Source organism: Nicotiana tabacum, chromosome 12 (assembly GCF_000715075.1).
Source record: "Nicotiana tabacum cultivar K326 chromosome 12, ASM71507v2, whole genome shotgun sequence".
Lineage (NCBI taxonomy): Eukaryota > Viridiplantae > Streptophyta > Magnoliopsida > Solanales > Solanaceae > Nicotiana > Nicotiana tabacum.
In genome coordinates, this window is record NC_134091.1 from 44,644,215 (window position 1) to 44,668,341 (window position 24,127).

The 24,127-nt window shown below is 37.3% G+C and overlaps 3 protein-coding genes across 3 annotated transcripts; all 3 read right to left on the reverse strand.

The window, feature by feature from the left end:
* Positions 1-12,405: 12,405 nt before the first annotated feature.
* On the reverse strand, positions 12,406-13,122 carry LOC142167131 (secreted RxLR effector protein 161-like). The gene has a single exon (XM_075227288.1). It carries the CDS (start codon positions 13,120-13,122, stop codon positions 12,406-12,408), a length of 717 nt encoding a protein of 238 aa, XP_075083389.1.
* Positions 13,123-13,141: 19 nt separating this feature from the next.
* Positions 13,142-17,357, reverse strand: LOC107801533 (uncharacterized). Its single transcript, XM_075227289.1, has 4 exons — positions 17,129-17,357; positions 16,853-17,041; positions 13,979-14,220; positions 13,142-13,393 (listed from the first exon to the last, which is right to left on the reverse strand). Exons 1-4 carry the CDS (start codon positions 17,355-17,357, stop codon positions 13,142-13,144), a joined length of 912 nt encoding a protein of 303 aa, XP_075083390.1.
* A 2,264-nt stretch (positions 17,358-19,621) lies between these two features.
* Positions 19,622-19,969, reverse strand: LOC142167133 (uncharacterized). The gene has a single exon (XM_075227290.1). The coding sequence runs from the start codon at positions 19,967-19,969 to the stop codon at positions 19,622-19,624; it is 348 nt and encodes a 115-aa protein (XP_075083391.1).
* Positions 19,970-24,127: the final 4,158 nt, after the last annotated feature.

The window sequence follows — 24,127 nt, forward strand, 5'->3', positions numbered from 1 at the left end:
TTCAAGCATATGAGATTTCCATCCTTTAATATTTTTATCTAACAATTCACAACATATATATATATAAATATATCAAATAATTTAATTAGGTAAAGACGACTATTTACATAAGTAAAAACTACCATTTATACAAGTAATTCATGTTTTTGAGTCCTAAACTACCCGGACATTAGTATTAATAGTAGCTACGCACAGACTCTCGTCACCTCGTGCGTGCGTAGCCCCCATAATTAGCAACAGTTATTTAATTTAATCACCTAAGGGGTAATTTTCCCCTCACAAGATTAGACAAGAGACTTATCTCGTCATGCTCCAATTTAATCCACTAGTAAGCCTTTTCCTCGATTATCCAACTTTGATTGGCTCGAATCTAACCAAAAAATAATTCGATACAATCACTAAAATTTATAGGAATCAATTCTATAAGAAAATACAATATTTTCAATAAAATCCCGAAATTAATTAAAAATTCGTATGTGGGACCCACATCTCGGAATCCGGCAAAAATTATGAAATCTGACAACCCATTCAATTACGAGTCCAACCATACCAATTTCACTCAAATCCGACTGCGAATCGATACTGAAATCTCTAAAATCCGTTTCTATGGGATTTCTAAAAAATTTCAAACTTTCAATCTCAAAACACTAATTTATGGTGAAAACAATGATATACTTGTATATGTAGACCAAATTCGAGTTAGAATCACTTACCCCAATATTTTTCCCTTGAATATCTGTCAAAAGTCGCCTCTGCTCAAGCTCAAGTTCGTCAAAAATGGCAAATGGGACGAATGCCTTCTTTTATAAACTGCCAAGGCAGCCTTCGGAATTGGGCCTCGATTGTGGCTTCAATCGTGGCCCTCGAGCCTGGGCTTCGGTCATGGCCTCGATCCTGGGACTCGGTGATGGCCTCGATCATGGCCTCGAGCTTGTGCCTTCGATCATGGCCCTCGATCTGGACCTTCGATCATGGCCCTCGAGCTGGACCTTCGATCATGGCCCTCGAGCTGGACCTTCGATCATGGCCCTCAATACACAAGCTCGGGCCTGAGCCTCGTAAACCCTGGGCTCGATATCAGGGCTCAATCACAACCTAGAATGTGCAACATAAGAGGAACAATTGCAGCAGTTTTTTAAGTCCAACTTTTGATTCGTTATCCATCCAAAACTCACCCGAGACCCTCGGGATCTCAACCAAATATACCAACATGTCCTAAAACATCATACAAACTTATTTGAAATCTCAAATCACATAAAATGACGCTAAAATCACGAATCATGCTCCAATTCAAGCTTAATGAAACTTAGAATTTCCAACTTCTACATTCGATGTCGAAACCTATCAAATCAAGTCCGATTGATCTCAAATTTTGCACACAAGTCATAAATGACATAACGGAACTAAAAAAAAATTTGGAACTGGATTCTGACCCCGATATCAAAAAGTCAACTTTCCGGTCAAACTTCCAAACTTTAAATTCTTATCTAAGCCATTTCAAGCCTAATTTAACTACGGACTTCCAAATAAAATTCTGAACACGCTCCTAAGTCCAAAATCATCATACTGAGCTGTTGAAATCGTCAAAATTCTATTCCGGGGTCATTTTCTAAAAAAAATATTGACTGAAGTCAAACTTGACCTTTTAAAGCCAACTTAAGGAACCAAGTGTTCTGATTTCAACCCAAACACTTTCAAATCCCGATTCAACCATTCCCGCAAGTCATAAATCATTAAAAGCACATACGGAAAATTTTATTTTAAGAAACGGGGTTTTAAAAGTTAAAATGACCGGTTGGGTCATTATAGTGTATATATATATATATATATATATATATATATATATATATATATGTGTGTGTGTGTGTGTGTGTGTGTGTGTGTGTGTGTTATACTAGTGTATAATGTGTATAGTACATGTAAAACCTATCACCTTCTTCCTCTTCTTCTTATATCATGGGTATTTTTACTTATGCAATATTATATTTTTCTAGATTGGATCACTAAAAATTTATTTATTTATTTTGTAAAAGATAAAACAGAGGATTGTAATTTGTGTATAATAGGAAGAAGTTTGGTGGTTATGGAGAAGACGATAGGGTTTAGTGGAATTTTTGGTCTGAAAAGGTGGATTTTGACTAGGATTTCACTAGGTTTGAAGGATTTTTGGGGTGATTTGGCTGGATTTGAATTTTTTTACTACTAATATTAAGTGTAAAAGAAAGTTAGATGACTATCAAAGGTTTGGCTAGCAGCTATTATGGTTGCATTGAGGAGCCAGAGTCTCTTGCTAGTTTTTTGAGTTTCACTTGCTAGCCTTTATAATTGGTTTTATGCTATGAATTGTATGCCTTATTTTATGCTACCAGTTGTCATTAGTTTCATCGAGTGTCTACAGATTATTTTTGCTCAAGATAATACTCTAATTAATATACTCAATGAAATATAAAAAAATGATTCTTCTTTGACATGCCTATACATATTGTTCATAGAAAAATGAAGACATTCCCCCCACTGGGGAAGTGTTTTTCGAAAGTGAAATTAATAAAAAATTACATAATATCTCAAGAATCATTAAATAAATTGGCTATATTATCAATTAGGGAGAAAATATTACAAGAAGTTGAGTGTAAAATATAATTAACATCTTGCCTACAAAGCCCTCTAATAATGATTCGGCTTTAGGCCTCTCACTCCATGGAGCCACCACAGTATTTTCAATAAACAAATTAAGATTAATATGGTCAATGTTATTATTAATTAACGCTAAAAGATAAATTTCTTAATATGTGTGAAAATAGCCAAAAACTTAATTAAAATGGATCGAAAAAAATATTTATATCTAGTAATATTAAATGCAATTTACAAGTCAGCAATTTAGATTTAAGTGGCAACTCAGCATAAGTCCCATAAGTGATAAGTCACATTTCTAAAGTGCTCATCTCCTAGGCCGTCTGTTAGCTTCACTTAACTTAGAAAGACATGTAAATCGCAATTCTATACTTTTTGTGTTAAGAAACGTAAGCTTAAAGAAACAATATAAAACAAGAAGATAAGTAGAATAAGAGAATAAGAGATAACTTTCTTATTTCATCAAGTGTTCAAGTGTGTATAACATCACTTCTCATCCTCTATTTATAGTATTATATAGAGGTATACAAAAGAATGCCATAAACATGACATTAAACATTTGAGATCATGGAAGAAGATCATGGGAAGGTTATGGAGGTATGGGAGTTACAACCATAACTCCAGAAATATTGGAGTAGTGGGAATTATGGAGATAATGGAGAAGAGTAGTGGGTATTACTCCTTTATGAGTTATGGACATCCACCATTAGATAATTATTTATAACACTCCCCATTGGATGTCAATAGATAATGTGCCTCACTAAAACCTTACTAAGAAAAAACTCCGTGGGAATAAATTTTAGTGAAGGAAAAAGAGTACACATATCTTGTAATACACATTGTTTGCTGCCTCGTTAAAAACCTTGCTAGGAAAACTCAGTGGGATAAAACCTCAACTAAGAAAAAAAGAGTGCAACGCGTATCTTACTCCCCCTGATGAAAGCATCACTTACTTTTCGAAAATGACGCATTCCACTCCCGTATACCAGCTTCTCAAATGCTGAGGTTGGTAATGATTCATTGAACAGATCCACCAAATTAACAATCGAATAAATTTGCTGAACATATATATCACCAATCTGTCGAAAATCATGTCTAAAAGAACTTTGGTAAAATGTGCTTTATTTTGTCGCCTTCTATATATCCTTCTTCCAATTGAGATAAACAAGTAACACTATCTTCAATATTATTGAAATCGTCCTTTTCAAAGAAAAATCACACATTTATTCTGTGTTGAGATACTTGCTTTATCAGTTGTTAATATCTTGACATTACTTGAATAAGTATCGGTAATTGACTGTTTTGTCGAATATTATAATATAGTAGTACCCTCACGCGCAAATAGATTGTTTGAAGAACGAACTTCAAGAAATGCTTTCATTTGCAAAACAAACAAAATCTTGACAGTATTTGTTAGAACAAACAAATCTATATCAAGGACTCCTTTTGCAATATAACACTAATCGTATTTCAATATCTCCACATAGGCTTTATACTTTCAGATGTTGGGACTATCCGTCCAACTTTACATTTTTCAGATGAAGTCAATTTTCATTGCGTATTTTTTATTTGGACAATTATTTATCTGTCCAAATTTTATGACAGATTTGAGCTCGAGATCCACGTCAATATTAATAATATTGAGCGATACATTATATTAACAACATCGTCGATGATCTTTTTACATCGGTTCCATTGTTACCCAATAAAGACATAACTTATTGAGATATCTTTATCTTATTATTTTCAGGTACCTGAGCCTCTCCCATGAGGTCTTATGACGTGTTATATCGTGGTGTTCTTCTAGAGCACTTGCCTCCTTATTATGACTATCTTGATCATTTGCTTCTCTTATTCTTCAAGGAGTTTTATCTTTGGAACCGATTAGTCTGTTACACTTTATGTGTGCTATAGGCTCAGTCCATCATGGACTTTATTCTATTTTGAGCATTAGCAGATAAAATTTGACATTTAGCTTTGGTCAGCAAATGCACCGCACAATATTTTACAAATGAATTATCACTTGAACTTCAAGTTTACATCTTCTTCTATGAGGATCTAGATGTACTCATAATAATTCATTCCATGTATTACTTTTTCAGCTACCCATTTTCTCCCCCTAATGATGGGATCACCAACACATATCCCCAACCTTCTTTGAGGACATATTTTTGTGCATTATGGTGGAACAATTAAATCATATAGCACATCCATATTTATAGATGAAAATTATTTGGTTCCTAACCCTAAACCAATTCTGATAGGGAGAATTTATCATAACTTGTTGGCTAGATGTGTACAAGTGTTGTTGTATATTAAATAATATACCTCATACCAAATTTATTTTTGGGAGTTTTGTCCTCATAACCAATGGTTTAACTATAATTGGAGCTATACAATTTCTGCTAAACTAACTTGGATTTAAACCATCATTATCAAGATAAATCATCATAATTTATATTCTGGAACTGTGCTCTAATAATTTGAGCAAGCAACCTTGCAAAAGCAAAATTGCAAGTTGATAACAAACGCACATGTGACCATACAATAGATGCATCTATTAAAATCATATAATAGTAAACGGTCCACATGGCAGGTGATTGAGCCCATATATATATCACCTTTTATTCGTTCCAGAAATCAAGGGATTCAATCCCAACCTTAACTGGTTTATCATGAGAATAAGCAGCCCAAGAGAATTCTTGAAGAATCTTTTATTTCTTTAATATATGCCAATGTGAATTCTCAATTAATTTTCGTATCATAATTGAAACGGGATGGCCAACCGGTCATGCTAACTAATATTTGTTCTAGTAAACCTCTAGTTTACTTATTGCATGTGATTCCATCATCATGCTTATACTTGTGTATTACAAATAAAAGGAAAGTCAGGTAACATTTTATATTTACCCGGTATGTTTATAGTAATATAAAGATATTCAATCATCCTTTTATTTATAGTCTCAATATGCCAACCACATTGGCTAATACATTTGAAACTCAAAAAGTTTCTTTTGAGACTTACTACAATATCAATATCATGAACAATTTCATTCATCCGGGTAATAAAAAATTAGTTCTTTCAAGAGCTCTTAACTGATTTTGTACTACAAGATCTTTTGTCACACCATCCATATGGTGAATATCTCCTTCACGGAGAAAATTATATAATAATAATTATCATGGTCAAAATCATCATAAGCAAAATTATTTCTTGCTTTAATTTTTTCCTTTAATAATTTTTTATAAGGCATGTTAAAATATTTTTGAGGTACCGCAACTACGTGACAAATGACATATTCATGTAGCCACACAATAAAATTCATTCTCTTTATTTCAATCAAACCTCCCGTAGATGTGAGTTATGTGGTATTGATCCAACCATGCATTGCACGTCTTTATTCATTACTTTTATCACATATTACCACATTCACCTTCAGGAATGAGTCTGCATTTACAATGCTTATTACAAGTCACATTTTCAAGGAATGGACTATAATCATCGCGATGTGCTTTATTATTTTTTCGTACCAATTTGATGGTAAGCATTGCCTTCACATTTTGAAGAACTATTTTGAGAACTCTTATTGTTCTCCTTTTTATAATTATCATAACGATGACTATTATTATTTTGATCTTTGGCATCCCCACGTTCATTGGTCAACCACTTGTTTTCATTTAGACTTATTATGCATCGTTTTCACATTCACTTCAAGAATGGAGCAAATCAAGTGGGACAAGTTTCATATTTTTTCATGAAAAATATATTATTTTTCTTTAGTCATCACTATATTTTCAATATGGTGCATGAGGACTCAAACACAATGCCTTATCCATATAAATGCATGTTAGGCCATAACGAGTTGGAACTTAAACCCAGCTCTTATTATCATGGTGCACCAGGACTCAAACCCGATGTTTTATCCTCATGGTGCGCTGGGACTTGAACCCACCGTCTTACCCTCCACATATTGCATTATAGGCTAAAGTGTCTAGGGACTCACCCTCGAGCCTTTAACAATATTGTCACTTCATGACTATATGCATAACAAGAAGCACCAATATTAAGATTATTGCTATACATGACTGTAATAGTAGAGTAAAGACAATCACACATTAAAAATGGCAAAAAATGAAAAGACTGTCTCCAACAAGTTCTCCGTTGAAACTAAAATGTGTATTCTCTGTAGAACTACAAGTTGAACCATCCACAACAACAACTGATATTCGTCGTCTTCAAATTTTTATTCTTAATATTATAATCAGTAGAATCTTACTGTAATAGATATAATGCAGCTTTTGAATGAAAATGACTTACATTTAAAGATCTTGAACTGTTCAAGAATTAATCAAAACTTTTATAGAAGTTATATGAAATTTAAAAAATATATTATATAACTGAGAGGGCAAGATTCAAGATCCCAATTTTCCCTTTTTCTTTTAACAAGAAAGGAAGCTAGAACTAGATGATCATTTGTTTTCTGATAACATGTTAACACGCCAAAATAAGAGTTATAGTAATACTATTAAGAAGATATCACCTAACTTACCAACGACATGAAATGTCAACTTATCACTTGGCAAAGGCAAAGGTTATTCTAGCTTCCATGGAAGGTTTTCACTTCTTTTAGGAAGTATTAGAAGAATATAGCAATTCGTGTTGATAACATGTTAAGAAATGTAAGCTCAAAGTAACAATATAAAACAAGAAGATAAGTAGAATAAGAGAAGAAGAGATAACCTTATTATTTCATAAGTGTTCAAGTGTTTTCAAGTGTGTACAACATCACTTCTCTATTTATAGTATTACATAGCGGTATACAAAAGAATGTCATAAACATGATATTAAACATTTGAGATCATAGAGGAAGATCATGGGGAGGTTATGGAGGTATGGGATTTACAACCATAACTCCATAATATTGGAGTAGTGAGAGTTATGGAGATAATGGAAAAAAGTAGTGAGCATTACTCCTTTATGAGTTATGAAGATAATGGAGAAAAGTAGTGGATATTACTCCTTTATGAGTTATGGAAATCCACCATTAGATAATTATTTATAACATTTTGCATATTATTAGTCTTCTCACAAAAATTACATACCTTTTGAAGAAAAAAACTCTTAAATTACTTTATTATAGTAAGTTCAGGGTGGAAGTAGAAGTCCAAATACAAGTTCAACCGAATCCAGTAATTTTTATTTAAATAATATATATACATTAAAAAATTTATTAAATATACACAAATTAATTTTAGAATTCAGTTATTAACTATTGATGTTATCGTTTTAACATTTAAAATGCATAAAGTTCAAATTTTAATTTCACCTTATAAGTTGATATGATTCGATATCTATAGCGTCACTCATTTCACTCGTGTCACTCATTTCGTACGTGTCCTTATGGGTTAAAGGGACTCTACATCCTTATTTCCTTCTTCAGTACCTAGTAGTCTTGTACTACTTGATAGAAACTTAGGGTCCACCAAACTGTATAGAGAACAGTTCCCACAGAATACACACAATAAGAGATAAGTAAATGACACAGCAGAGTTTTACGTGAAAAACTCCCAACTCACGGGATTAAAAACCACGACCTACACTCGTAAGATTTCAACTTCACTAACCGAGCAACTTTTAGATTACAACCTATTGTAACCTAGGAATTAAATTCTTAATCCCTCACTCACTTGTAATAACTCTATTACAAGCCTCTTTGTAATAACTATATTACAAAGCTCACAACTCGACTAACTCTAGCCAAGACCCAAATACAAGGTTTATGGTTTTACAAATGGTTTCCTACACAATGCTTCTAGCTAAGCTAAGTAGGAATTATAAGTAAATCACTCTCACAGAGGTGCAACACAACTAAGGATATATAATAACACAATGCTGAAAACTGGTCCTTCGCTATGTTCTTCTTTGTTCTTGAAGCCTGATGTCACTTGCAAGATGGCAACACACTTGAGAGGAAACTTGATTAATTCTCGGATGTGCAAGTGTATGTTTTCTTCATTGCTTCATGTTAATAATATCCAAGTGATATCACTTGGATGATGCAAGCAAATATCCGGTACAAGGCATTCCCCATAAAGTAACTGCTGCACTGTTCACACTATTGCGTGTGTGCAGAGGAACAACTGCAACGACTTTACAACTGTGAAAAGTTGACTGGTACAGTCAGCAAGGGAACTAATATCCATTTGTTCCCTATATCGTCTCTTTGACTCTAGCTATTGGAACTTGTGCCCGATTTGAGATTTGTTGTGCTTTGGCACCTTGAGGATGTGTAAAAGGTTCCCGATCTGGTTCTTATCATAAAGTTTGTTAGATCATCAAAATATGAAAAAGCACACATAACTTATCAATTTCCTCCTTTTTGATGATGACAAACATATAATTGAAGTTTTTCCCGAGAACCAGAATGCCATACAATATTTCTTGTACTTCCCCCTGAACTTGTTCCCCCTCTCAACTAATTTTCCCCTTTTGGCATCATAAAAAAATATCCACAAATAATAAGCAAAAATAAGTCCATCATAGTTAACTCATGCCATATGTGTGCACATAAACATGACTAAAAACATAGCAGAAAAGTATAATATGCATAGTAAAAGGACGAAATACTCAGTAATTTTAAGGAAAAGAGAACAGAAATAGTAGTACCATTGTTACACAATCATTCACAAATAAAAACAACTTAAAAGTACCAGCCACAAAAATATCAAAACAAAACAGGGACCAAGGTAGGACATACTGCTTTTCACTTGACACTGGGAAGGGAATTGTTTTAGAGAGCACTTGAAGGGGGGCAGGGATGAAGAGGCAAGGGTTCTAAGGAGAATATCCATTTGGGCATTTGCAGACACTTGCTCCTTAAGCAGCCGCTCCTTCAGGTCCTCGACATATTTCCTGAGATATGCATTTTCCTTAGTCAGACGGGCAACTTCTGTGCTTTGTGCATTGCTCGAACCAGGTGCCTCCCGGGCCTGACTAAGCTGCCCTTCAAGAATAACGTTGTATGCCTTCAACTTCCTTATTTCTTCATTGGCAGCATTCTGAGCATCAATCAATTGAGAAATAGTGGAATTGCTGCCAACCCCTCCTTTCTTATCAATGCACTCACACTCTTCTAAGGTGGTTTTGGAGAAGGTTTGCTTGCGAGTTCTCACTGTTGCTGTTTCCCAAAGGGACTTTGAAGAAGTTGAACACCTTAGTGAGCAAGAACCCGTAGGGCAACCCATGATTACCATCCTTAAAGTCTGCCACTTTCTTCATGTGCTCAATCATGAGACCTCATAGATTGATAGTGGTGTAGGCATCCAGTTCTTCTATTAGGAACATGTCTGCTCTTGACGTAATGGAATGCCTTTTTTCCAGTGGAAGCAAAACCTTGTTCACCATCTCGAACAATAGTTGATACGCTGGAAGGAGGGCCTTCTTGTGTACCCGTTCCCCTTGCTGCACTACGTCATCCTTCAGAATGGAACTTCTGAAATTGGGAGAACAAGTCCCCTCAATGGATGATATTCCTCCAGTAGGTACTCCCAAAATATTTCCCAACACAGCCTCTTCTGTCACAAGGTCTACATTGTTGACCTTCAAACAGATGTTATCCTCTTCCACTGTGAACATGTCTGCGTAGAAACTACGTACATATTCCTTATACACCTTAGGGCTCTCATTGATGAACAAGTATGTCGACTGTTAAAACTCACAAATATCAACCAGTTGGCGCATCCCTGTCATGTCAAGAATATCAGGAGCAAATGTTCTACCCCACACCACCCTCTTTTTTCTCAGGTTTTTTATTCCTTCATCCTTGGTCACACCCACCTTGGCCTTCTTGGAGGAACTAGGTCCTTCATTGTTACCAGCCTTCTTTTTCACAAACTTTCTAACACTTTTCTCTTTCTTTGCAGACTTCTCACACAATTTCTCACCAGATTTCTCAGACAAATTTTCACCAGACTTTTCATACACCTTTTCACCAGACTTTTCATACACATTTTCACTAGACTTGTCTACCTCAATATTTTTTACTTCCACAGCTTTCACATATGGCTCTCTCCTGGGTTTTAGAATCACAGGTTTCTTAGAGGACCTATGAATTAAGGAAGTAGGTTCCTCATTCACCTCTTCATCGTCAATATCAACAACAAGTGCTGGAGGCACTTTCTCTTCATTCACCAGCTTTCCACCCTTTACTAACCTCTTCTTCTTCTTCTCTTCTTTGTTTTTCTTTAGAACTGACTCAAGGGATTCCTTCCTTTGCAGTCTAGTAGTAGGTCTTTTAAGAGTGGGCTCTTTGGGAGTTGCCATTCTACTCCTAGCCGCAATAAAGCTTGCAACATACACATTGTCATAATCCTCCTCACTGTTCTCATTTTCTTCCTCAGGAAGAGATCTCATCTCAGAAAAGACGATGTTTAACAGCTCAACATCAAAGTGAGAAGAGGGAGAAGGATCAGTACTGACCTGGGGCTCTTTTGAAGAGCAAGGAGTTTCATCCCAATTAGGAGAAGAGGGCTCCTCTTGGGCTGAGGGAACATGTCCCTCATTTGTTTCCCCAGTAGTACTATCAGGTGCCAGATTTTCAAGGGGCACCAGTTCCCTACCCTCTTCCTGATGATCTTCACCTTCCCCCTAAGACCCAATGGTCACATTAACACCCTCATAACCACCAACCAAACCTCCTTCTACATCGATTAATAACATGTTCTCAATGACTTCTTGTTCATTTACCCCCAAAGTAGAGTTAGATGGTACAAGAGGAATATTACCTGTAGGGTTGGCAATATTCAAATCGAAGCTTGAAATAGGCGTTGTTGAGGCTTCACTACAACAAACCACATCATGTTGGGCTTCATCACTCTCCCTAAGCTTCTGACTAGAAACTTCTTGACCTTCATCTCCGTCTACTATTTCACCTTCTGCCATTTTTTCTGGCGAGGCAGAAGGAGAGGTTGTAACAACGAATCATTTAGGGTTCTGAGTCTTGCGACTGCAGTGAGAACTAGAACTCAATTGGGTTGTAGAGGAAGTAACATGTAGTTATTGATCTGGTATGGGGTTTGGACTGGGTGACAGAGGTGACTCCGATTATCGTTCATGTGCTTCATGAAACGAATACACAGTAGGGACTACACTAGAGACGTTTGAAACCTCTGCATTTTGAGACATAGTGGATATTTGTAGTGAGGACACGAGAAGAAAAGTATTTCCTTTGAGAGAGAAAAGGGAATTTTTGTCTTTGATATGGATAGTGAGGAAAGAGACCGTTTTTGGGGTTATTTAGGGGACGTGGGGGACCGGTGGAAAATGGGTACGAATCAACGGGTACCCGAGTCATTTAGTAATGGGTGAGACATTTGAGTTCTAAGAGATGAGATAGAGAGAGAGACTAGAACTTTTAATGACATGGCACTTTTATAGCCGTTTAAAAATGTGCATGAGAATACAAAGGAACTACTAACATGTGTCAAGGGAACCCGGTTCCCTCATTTAGTTTTGTAAATGTTGAGCCTCATCCTTTTACCAAGATGCAATGTCATTAGCTACTTTTTTGCTATGTAGTTTCCATGAGTGTCTACCTGTAACGGTATAGAGACGAGTTAGAACTTGCCAAAAAATACGTTGTAGCTGTTTATACCTGTTCATTCTTTCATAACCAATTATTGAGGGACCTGGTGCTTAGTTCAATTTTATCAACACCAATGCCAATCGATTCTTTTCAAAGTGCTCTTTACTTAGTGCTTTGGTGAAGATATCTGCTACTTGGTCTTCTGCTTGCATAACTTCATGCAGATAAGACCCTTTTCAACATTGTCTTTGAGAAAATGATGTTGCACATCAATATGCTTTATTCTCTTATGCTGAACCGGGTTCTTTGCCATATTGAGAGCACTGGTATTATCACATAGTAATGGCACGCAATCAGAAAACACACCAAAGTCCTCCAGGTGCTGCTTGATCCATAGTAGTTGAGCGCAGCAAGAGGCAGTTGCCACATATTCAGCTTCTACAGTTGAAAGAGCCACAAAGTTTTGTTTCCTGGTACCCCATGAAATCAGACACGATCCTAGAAAATGTGCCATGCCAGATGTGCTCTTTCTATCCACCTGATAACCAGCATAATCGGCATTAGCATACCCAATTAAATCGAAATTGTCTCCTGAAGGATAGTAGAGAACCAGGTCCTGTGTTCCTTTGAGATACCTTAGAATTTTCTTGGCAGTCTTCAGATGAGATTCCTTTGGACTAGATTGAAATCTAGCACATAATCCCACACTGAATACGATATCAGGTCTAATAGCTGTGAGATACAAAATTGAACCAATGATACCTCTATACATAGTTTCGTTCATAGGAGAACCAGGTTCATCCATGTCCAAACGAGTGGCAGTGGCAATAGGAGTATCAATGATCTTTGAAATTTCCATCTCAAATCTCTTTAGGAGCTCTTTAATGTACTTATGCTGACTTATCATTGTGCCCTTAGGAGTTTGCTTAACTTGCAGCCCCAAGAAAAAAATTCAATTCCCCCATCATACTCATTTCAACCTCACTTCCGTTGAGCTTTGCAAACTCTGCACACAGGGAATCATTTGTTGCACTAAAAATAATATCGTCAACATAAACTTGCACAATGAGCAGGTTCCTTCCCCGTTTCTTCAGAAATAAGGTGTTGTCAATTTTTCCTCTTGTAAAGCCATTTTCAAGAAGAAACTTGGACAACCTTTCATACCATGCATGAGGGGCCTGCTTCAGTTCATATAATGCCTTGTCAAGTTTGAAGACATGCTCAGGATGCTCATGACATTCAAAACCAGGTGGTTGTTTGACGAAGACTTCTTCCTTTAGATATCTATTCAGAAATGCACTTTTGACATCCATTTGGAACAATTTGAATTCCATATGAGATGCAAAGTCAATGAGGATTCTGATGGCTTCCATTCGAGCAACTGGGGCAAAAGTTTCATCATAGTCGATCCCTTCTTCTTAATTGTAGCCTTGAACTACTAACCTTGCCTTGTTCCTTGTTATGTTCCCAAACTCATCAAGTTTGTTTTTGAACACCCACCTAGTTCCTATAACAGTTCTGTCTGAGGGTCGAGGAACCAGGTGCCATACGTTGTTCTTCTCAAATTGATAGAGTTCATCTTGCATAGCAGTGATCCAGTCAGCATCTTTCAATACTTCCTTAATATTTTTGGGCTCAATTTGAGAGAGGAAGGCTGAGAAGGCAAGTGAGTTTCTTGACTTTTATCTGGTTTGAATCCCTGAGTCAAGAGGAGTGATTACATTTTGAAGAGGGTGTGAAATTTTGTGTTTCCAGTTAGACACCTGAATCTCATTGCGAGAGGATCCAGGTTCCTCTGAATGAGATCCATTGTTGACATAAGTGCCACTTCTCAACTCAGCATCAAGAGTTCCTTGCACGGCATCAATAACTCTGTTCTCTGCTTCAGTTGTTGTGATTGAGGGAACATGTTCCTCTGTATCAGTTGGAGACTCAGCTGCACCATCTTCATTTGATTCTTTGACCTGACTCATCATGTCAGCCTTTCCATTTGCCATATCAATGACTTCACCAGGAACCTTTGACTACTCTCCGTCTTGATCAAACTTATCATGTGGATCTTTCCCACATAGGTGGTGTGATTCATTAAAGATTACATATATGCTTTCCTTAACACTGTAACACCCCGAAAAATTTTGAAGTACTTAAGTGTAAAGCCCGGTAAAATTTGCAAAATAAAATAATGTTTCGTGGTGCCGAATTGGGTTTACGTGTTTGAGGATTTTATAAGCGAGCCGCGGCTCGAACTTTTTAGGTTGAACAATGCACCGAAAAGTAAAGAAATTTTTTTGGCGAAAAGGTGCATTTCTGCGGTCCATTATGCGATCGGAGAATCACTATGCAGACCGCATAATGGCCGCAAATTAAGGCAATTAATTGGATCAGTTGGAAGCAATTATGCGGTCGACTATGCGACCACATAACTGTTACGCGGTGCACTATGCGACCGCAGAACAGTTATGCAGACCGCATAGTGACCGTAGACTCAGGCAGATTTTTGGTCATTTTGGACACCAATTATGCGACCGATATGCGGTTCACATAATCATTATGCGGTCGCATATGCGACCGCAGAACTTATTCCGGAGCTTTATTTTTGGGTTTTTAAAATCCGACCCTACTTCGTTAAATACACTCTTTGGGCTATTTTTGAGATATAATCTGATATTTTAGAATGAGAGAGAGTGCCCTAGAGTGAGAAGGTGTTCTTCAATTATTGCTCAAATTTTGAAAGATTAAGAAGGGAAACTCACTAGGTCTTCACCCTAGAGGTAAGATTGTACACCCTAACCCTCAATTTTGGAATTATCTGAAAATGGGTAATTAACAAGATAATTTTTGGGCATGAGAGTTATTTATTTTATATGCATGTATTATCAAAGGGTGTAGGAAGATTGTTGAGCTAAGAATGGTAAAGATTGGGTTGTAGGATGATGGAATCCTCCATAAAAGGACCTTGAAACCTTAATGCACACCTAGTGTTTGATAAAATGCTCAAATGAGCTAGAACCATAATCATCTTCCTAATTTTGATTCAATTTGTTATATTTGTACAATAGATTGAACCAAAATATTTTAGAGTTTAAGAAAGCTCAATTGAGATATGTTGGCTAAACTCTTCTCTTAGAATTGGATCCCACGATATTCATGTGAATTATGTAAGTCTCGAGTGGTTCATTATAAAATTAGCTATTCCGAGTAAGATTGGGTTGAAAGATATATATTCAACAAGTAACCCAAATGCTTTATTCATGTTATGTTATCAATTGAGGATGTGTTAAAATATGGGATGTGCATTAAAAATGTTCGATTTTAAGATAAATTCAAACGAAGGCTATTATGCCAAAGTTTGTGAAGAATCTCTATGTGCCTTAGACTCTAAATTGATCACATGTGTACTACACACCTTGATTTGAATTGTGTTTGTTGTTGATGATGATGATGATAATTGAAATTGAAAAGGTGAGCATGAAATACTAAATATGGCCAACGTGCCAAGAATGATCTTATAATTATGGCCATTAGTGCCAATGAAATGAAAAGATGTGAAAGTAATATGAAATGCGATGATTGATATAAAAAGGTTGATGTCTCGAATAAGACAGCCTAATCTGTCGGGTCGTGATCGGACACTATGCCACACACATGGTGGCGATTGTGCTGAAAATTGTAATTGAAATTATGATTGTGGTCGATGTCCCTAATGGATAGCCTAGCCGATCGGGTCGTGATCGGACTCCGTGTTAAAGATGGTGGTATTGATATTGAGAGTAATTGTGGTTGATGTCTCTAATGAGATAGCCTAGCTGATTGAGTCGTGATCGGACTCCGTGCTGAGAGTACGGTGGTACTTGTTTTATGAATAATGGTATTGTGGACAATGATAAATCGATACTAAAAATCTCCCAAAGTGAGATATAGAAATTAATTTGAACATTGTCTTGATCCTAAATTGAGGTTTGATGTTGATTAAGGCTTTCATTGATATTCTGATAATCTTGTTTGTATTATTTGTCATTCTATTGAGAGGGTGTTTAGTTATACATACTAGTGTTATTCGACAGTACTAACGTCCCTTTTTTTTCCGGGGGCGCTGGATATTTAAATGGATGTAGGTGGTTCCACAACAGGAGATATTGATCAGTGATAGCAGTACACCTTCTTCCCAGCTGACTTGGTGAGCCCCACTTCATCCCGGGGTCATGTATCTTTTGTACTTTGTGTATTCAGTTTGAGGTATAACCGGGGCCTTATTGCCGGCATTATCATTGTACTCTTCTTTATCTATAGAGGCTCCGTAGACATAGTGTGGGTTGTGTATTGGTGCTGGGAAAGACAAACTATGTTATATTGTGGTTGTATTATTTGTCCATTTGAGACTTTAAAAAATGATGAAACTATTGGAAATGAATTGGTATTGTAGACATGAATACATTTCCGCCTAATTAATGAAAATATGTATTATCTTCATTCATGGATGAGTTTGGGTAGAATGAAATCTAACAGGCTTGCTCGGTCGGGTTCACTCGGTTGAGCGCCGGTCGCGCTCCACGGTTTTGGGGCGTGACAAACACATTGAGTTCTTTTGTTGTAGACCTTGTAGGCATTGCTTTGTGATGAATAGCCAAGAAAGATACCTTCATCACTTTTGGCATCAAATTTTCCCGATGCTTCCTTCCCATTATTGAGAACGAAACATTTGCAACCAAATGTCCTCAAATGTGTTAGCTTGGGTTTTCTCCCATTCAGCAGTTCATACGGGGTTTTGTTTAAGAGGGACCTGATCATGCACTTGTTCACCAAGTAGCATGCAGTATTAACTGCCTCTGCCCAGAAATGTTTTGCAACACCACTATCAATCAGCATTGTCCTTTCCATGTCTTCAAGAGTCCTATTTTTCCTCTCCACAATACCATTTTGTTGGGGTGTTCTTGGAGCTGAAAAATTATGACTTATACCATTTTCAGCACAGAATTCGTCGAATTTTACGTTGTCAAACTCTATGCCGTGATCAGATCTTATACTCACAACATTATGGCTCATCTTCAGTTGGATCTTCTTCACAAAAGCAGCAAACACTGGAAAAGTTTCATCCTTGGTTCTAAGGAACAAAGTCCAGGTGAATATGGAGTAGTCATCCATTATGACGAAAATGTACTTCTTTCCTCCTCTACTTAGCACCCTTATAGGTCCACACAGATCCATATAGAGGAGATCAAGTGGCCTTGAGGTGCTTACTTCCTTTCTTGGCTTGAAGGAGGACCTAACTTGCTTTCCTTTTACAAATGCATCACACACTTTGTGATCTTTGAAACTTGACTTAGGCAGCCCACGAACCAGGTCCTTCTTGACCAATTTGTTTAGCAACGTAAAATTTCTATGTCCCAATATTTTGTGCCACAGTTCAGCATTGTCATCAATAACACTCAAGCATGTAAGATTCCCATTTTTCAAAGATTCAAAATTAGCAACATACATATTCTTGAATCTTTTTGCCAATAGAATCACTTCACCAGTTACAAGATTTGTAACTGTGCAAGTTTTTGATAAGGATTCCACTTTGTTTCCTTTGTCGCAGATTTGAGAGACACTCAGTAGGCTGTATTTCAAACCATTCACATAGTACATATTTTCAATTGAATGAGTGAGTGTCTTCCCAACTCTTCCTACTCCCAGAATGTATCCCTTTTTGCCATTGCCGAAGGATACACTCCCTCCTTGCACGGCTTTGAGTGAAAGGAAATCATTAGTGCTTCCAGTCATATGCTTAGAGTAGCTACTATCCATATACCATCTTTGGTTGCTTCCTTTCACTGCTCCCTGTACGAGGAAATCAAGGATTAGACTTAGGAACCCAAACAAGTTTGGGTCCCTTGTAATGAGGAAAAGGGTGAATCAAACTTATTCTTGTCCAAGCAGGCATCACACGTTTTTTATTTGAGGGACCAGGTTCTATATCAGTAGTTACTTTTTTAGCAAAAACTTTATTTTTCTGTTGGGACTAAAATCGAGCTTTACAGGTTTCTTTAAAATACACAGTGTTACCACAATGAGTGCAAAGCCAGTTATCAGGGACAATAACGTACTTGCTATGAGGATTTTAAGGAGTTATTTCCTTTTAGAACCCGATTCCCTGCATGTTCCCCCCATTGTTCTTATACATAGCGGTGATTGCATCAGAGGACCAGGTCTACTTAAGAGATTTTCTAGGTCATTCTTAACTTTGCCTAGATCTTCCTGAAGTTGTCTGTTTCTCTCAAGTTCATCACACATACTAGATTTCACATATTTGAGTTCATTTTCAAGCTTAATGTGTGCCTCACTTGCAACTTCCTTTCCCTTTTGGATGTTCCCAGAATTGTTTCCCCTTTTTAGTTCCTCTATTGTTTCTTTTCAATCCATAACAACTACCAACAGGTCATCTCTCTCATTTTTTACGTTTTTAATTTTTTTAGTCAGAACATCCGTTTCTTTCTTTACAACCTCGATGGTTTCTTTTAGGTCAACCACTACGACTACCAGATCATCTATCTCATGTTCTACCTCTCCTAGTTCCACAATTAATGCATTTTTATCATTTATAAGACTATGATAAGTATCAAATAAAATATTTGCCAAAGATATAAGCTTCTTTTGAGAGTAATACTTCAAATTTCTTTGAACGTCTTGAAAGTTTACCTCATCATCATCATCATTATCATCTTCATCATCGTCAGATTTTGCCATCAGGGCAAAGATAGAGTCATATTCAACTGCTTCACTTTCAACTGCCATCATGGAGGTATCACCTTGTTCATCATCTTCTCTAGATTTATTGGAAGAATCTCCCCATGCAGCAAGAGCTTATTTCACAACATTGTGAGCGACTTCTTTTCTCTTGAATCTTTTGTCAGGAACCGAGTTCCTCTTGACTGCTTTATCTGTATTGTGCTTGTAATAGTCTTGCTTGAGGAGAGGACATTCTTTGATGAAGTGTCCTGGCTTACCACATTTATGACACAAGTCATAACCTCTTGGCTTGCTGAAGCTGCCCCCTTTTTTGGAATGCCTCAATTCCTACGAACCATTTTCTAAAATCGCTTCGTCAAGTAGGCCATGTCAGCATCCTCACCACTTGAATCATTATTGTCTGCCTTGAGGACCAGGTTCTTCTCCTTTTTGGGATCTCTTCTTTCATGGTCCTTCTTCTTCTTCATTTCGTAGGTCTTCAGATTTCCAATGAGTTCATCAATGGTCAACTTTGCAAATCCTTTGCCTCAGTGATAACATTTACTTTGCTTTCCCAAGAACTAGGTAATACACTGAGTATTTTCTTGACAAGTTTGTTCCTTGGAATGATCTCTCTTAGAGAGTGGAGCTCGTTGATGATATAGGTGAATCCAGTGTTCATGTTTCGAATGGATTCATCATCCTTCATCCTTCATCTTGAAGAGTTCATACTCAGTAGTGAGCATGTCGATCTTCGACTGCTTGATTTGAGTTGTTCCTTCGTGTGCCATTTGGAGAGCTTCCCAGATCTCCTTGGGTGATTGACATGCAGAGATCATGTTGTATTCGTCTGGTCTAATACCACAGACGGGGATCTTTTTTGCTCGGAAGTTCTTCTCTATAGCTTTGCGATCAGTATCGTTGTACTCCTTCCTTGTCTTGGGAACTGTCACTGCTGGTTCACCAATGGTCTTCATAGGGATGAAAAGTCCATCGCAGATAATATCCCATAACTCTGAATCTTCAGCCAAGATAAAATCATGCATCCTTGTCTTACACCATCCATAGTACTGTCCATTGAATCTTGGTGATCTGTAGGTTGATTGACCTTCTTCAAAGTTTGGTGGAGCAACCATTTGGATCCTTTCTAGGTGTTAGCCTGATAGAAAGAACCTGCTCTGATACCAATTGATAGAAACTTAGGGTCCACCAAACTGTATAGAGAACCTAGTTCTCTATCAGTTTTCACAGAATACACACAATAAGAGATAAGTAAATGACACAACAGAGTTTAACGTGGAAAACTCCCAGCTCATGGGATTAAAAATCATAACCTACACTCGTAGGATTTTAACTTCACTAACCGAGCAACTTTTAGATTACAACCTATTGTAACCTAGGAATTAAAATCTTAATCCATCACTCACTTGTAATAACTCTATTACAAGCCTCTTTGTAATAACTCTATTACAAAGCTTACAACTCGACTAACTGTTACGACCCGGCCGGTCGTTTTGAATATTATAACCTCGTTGCCCCATTTACTGCTCAATTTATGTCTTGCAATTGATTTATGACTTATCGGGTCAGTTGGTTTGGGTCCGGAAGGAACTCAGAGTGAAATGAGACACTTAGTCTCATAATTGAAAATTTAAGTTAGAAAAGTGGACCGGATATGGACCTATGTGTAAACGACCTTGTATTAGAATTTTGATGATTCCAATAGCTCTGTATGGTAATTTTGGGCTTAGAAGCATGTCCGGAATATTATTTGGAAGTCCGTAGAGGAATTTGGCTTGAAATGTCGAAAGTTTAATTTTTGAGAAGTTTGATTGGGGGGTTGACTTTTTGATATCGGGGTCGGAATCCGATTCTGAATATTGGAATACCTCTGTTATATCATTTATGACTTGTGTACAAAATTTTAGGTCAATCGAACGTGATTTGATAGGTTCCGGAGTCGTTTGTAGAAATTATAAATTTCAAAGTTCATTAGGCTTGAATTGGGGTGTAATTCATGATTTTAGCGCTGTTTGAGGTCATTTGAGGGTTCGACTAAGTCCGTATGATATTTTAAAATTTGTTGGTATATTTGGTCGAGGTCCCGAGGGGCTCGGGTGAGTTTTGGATGGTTAACGGATCAAACATTTGGACTTGAATAGTTGTTGGAATTTTCTGATATCTGTTAATGTTTTCCTTCTACGCGATCGCGTGAATGCGTTTGCGATCGCATAGGCTTATTTGGTCAGTGGGGTTTTTGTTCTACGCGATCGTGTGAGGATATCTACGATCGCGTAAGGTTAATGTGAGGCAGTGGCATTTTGTGCTTCGCGATCGCGTGAAGCGGGATGCGATCGCATAGCTCTGGAATTGTTTGACTCGCGAACGCGTGACGAAGGTCGCGTTCGCGTAGAGTAAGTGGAGCGGAGTAGAAGTCACGCGTTTTGTGCTTCGCGATCGCGTGGACTAGTCCGCGATCATGTATGTCTGTGATGTTGTGCATCGAGATCGTGTGGGAAAGTCCGCGATCGCGTAGAGGAAAATCTGGGCAATGGAAAATTGTTCTTCGTGATCGCGTAGGAATGTTCGCGATCGCGTAGAGCAAATGTCTAGGCAGAAAGTTTAAGTTCTGAAAATTTGGAGCTCGGATTTGAGGCGATTTTGGGTGATTTTCAGAGAAAATAACGGGGTAAGTGTTCTTAACTCAATATTGGTTAAATTACCCGAATTCATGGTTATTTTTATCATTTAATTGGTGAATTGAGTTGGGAAAATTTGAAAACCCTCTTGGTTTAAATTGAAGATTTGAGGGTCGAGTTGGGGTCGGATTTTGGTAAAATTGGTATGGTTAGACTCGTGGTTGAATGGGCTTCCGGATTTTGTAACTTTTGTCGAGTTTTGATATGTGGGCCCCACGGGCTATTTTTGAGCTAATTTTCGGATTTTTATGAAAAATTATTATTTTCTTATGGAATTAATTTCAATGAATTTTATTGACTGAAAAGAATGATTTATGACCAGATTCGAGGTATTTGGAGACCAATGCACGAGGAAAGGACATTGCAGAATAAGAATTTCAGGGCTTGATGTAAGTAACAGTTTTAAATCTTGTTCTGAGGATATGAAACCCCGAATTTTGGTATCATGCGATTATTTTGGAGGTGACGCACATGCTAGGTGACGGGCGTGTGGGCGTGCACCGAGGGGATTGTGACTTGGTCCGTCCCGAAAAACTGTAAAGTTGAATAATTTGTTGTTGGTTATATGCTCTCTATGTGCTGATAAAATTTGAGTGTAAATCATGTTAGAAATCATGCTTAGGCTATGTGATAGTACTGTTGTGACCCACAAAGGTCGCGTACTTATTGAATTGCCTGCTAAATACTATATGTACTCAGTCTTAATTTTTACTTGCATATTTTATCTCAGTCTCTATTATTATTATTGATAAATCATATCATTGTTGTTTGGGATGATTTCATGATTATTGAGAGCCCGAAAGACTGGAGAGATTTATGACTGAGTGAGGCCGATGGCCTGATTGTGAGATATTGATACTATAGTACGTGATTTATCCGTGCAGCACGTGAGTTGGCCGTGCAGATCCTTATATTATACTATAGCACGTGAGTTGGCCGTGCAGCACGTGAGTTAGCCATGCGAATTCAAATATTTATATTATGGCACATGAGTTATCCGTGCAGATTATAGCGCTTGGGTTGTACGAGCCCCTCCGGAGTCTGTACACCCCCAGTGAGTACGGGTACCCATTGAGTGAGTGATGAGGGCTGGGAGCCGAGGGAGTGATGAGGGCTGGGAGCCCAGTGAATGATTGTTGTTCTGAGAGGTTGTACTTGAATTTCATTTGTTGTTGCACTTAGTTGCTATCTATCATTATTGTGAAATTTCTAAAAGATTGTTGATATATAAATTACATGAACATGAACTGTATAAAAATTGATTTGATATTAAACTGCCAGATTTAATAGCATGTCTATTCTTTGTTGGGATTACTGGAAATGAACCATAATTGTGTAGCTCGTTACTATCTTCAGTTCCTTATTTATTATTATTACTTGCTGAGTTAGTTGTACTCATACTATACCCTGCACTTCGTGTGCAGATCCAGGTGTTCCCGGACATAGCGGGTGTTGATCCTTTCGCGCAGTTGATTTTCAGGAGATTTTGAGGTAGCTGCCGTGTTCCGCAGACCTTGTCTCTCCTTCTCTATCTCTTTGTTTACCGTATTTGGTCTCAGACTATTATAGTATGAGTATTTTTCAGACTTGTATTCATATTAGATGCTCATGTACTCAGTGACACCAGGTTTTGGGAAGTGTTTGTATTGTATTTATATATTATATTTTCAATCTTGAGAGAAATTATGGTTTGTTGAGATTTTCGGTTTGCCTAGTATTGAGATAGGCGCCATCACGACGGGTGAGATTTTGGGTCGTGACACTAACTCTAGCCAAGACTCAAACACAAGATTTATGGTTTTACAAATGGTTTCCTACACAATGTTTCTAGCTAAGATAAGTAGGAATTATAAGTAAATCACTCTAACAAAGGTGCAACACAACTAAGGACATATAATAATACAATGCTGGAAACTGGTCCTTCGTTATGTTGTTCTTTGTTCTTGAAGCCCGGACGTAACTTGCAAGATGTCAACAGACTGGAGAGGAAACTTGATTAATTCTCGGATGTGCAAGTGTATGTTTTCTTCATTGCTTCATGTTAATAATATCAAAGTTATGTCACTTGGATGATGCAAGCAAATATCCGGTACAAGGCACTCCCCATAAAGTGACTGATGCACTGTTCATACTGTTGCGTGTGTGCAGAGGAACAGTTGCAGCGACTTTACAGTTGTGAGAAGTTGACTGGTACAGTCAATAAGGGAACTAATGTTCATATGTTCTCTTTATCGTCTCTTTGACTCTAGTTGTTGGAACTTGTGCCTGATTTGAGATTTGTTGTGCTTTGGCACCTTGAAGATGTGTAACAAGTTTCCATCTGGTTCTTATCATAAAGTTTGTTAGATCATCAAAATATGAAAAGGCACACATAACTTATCACTACTAAATTGAGGAATTGAAGGGGATAAAAAAAGTTTTTCATTTTCAAATATATGTAGAAACCATCTAGTCCGATTCCTATCCACGCAACTGCATTCAATGCCCTACCAGCTGTCGTCTATT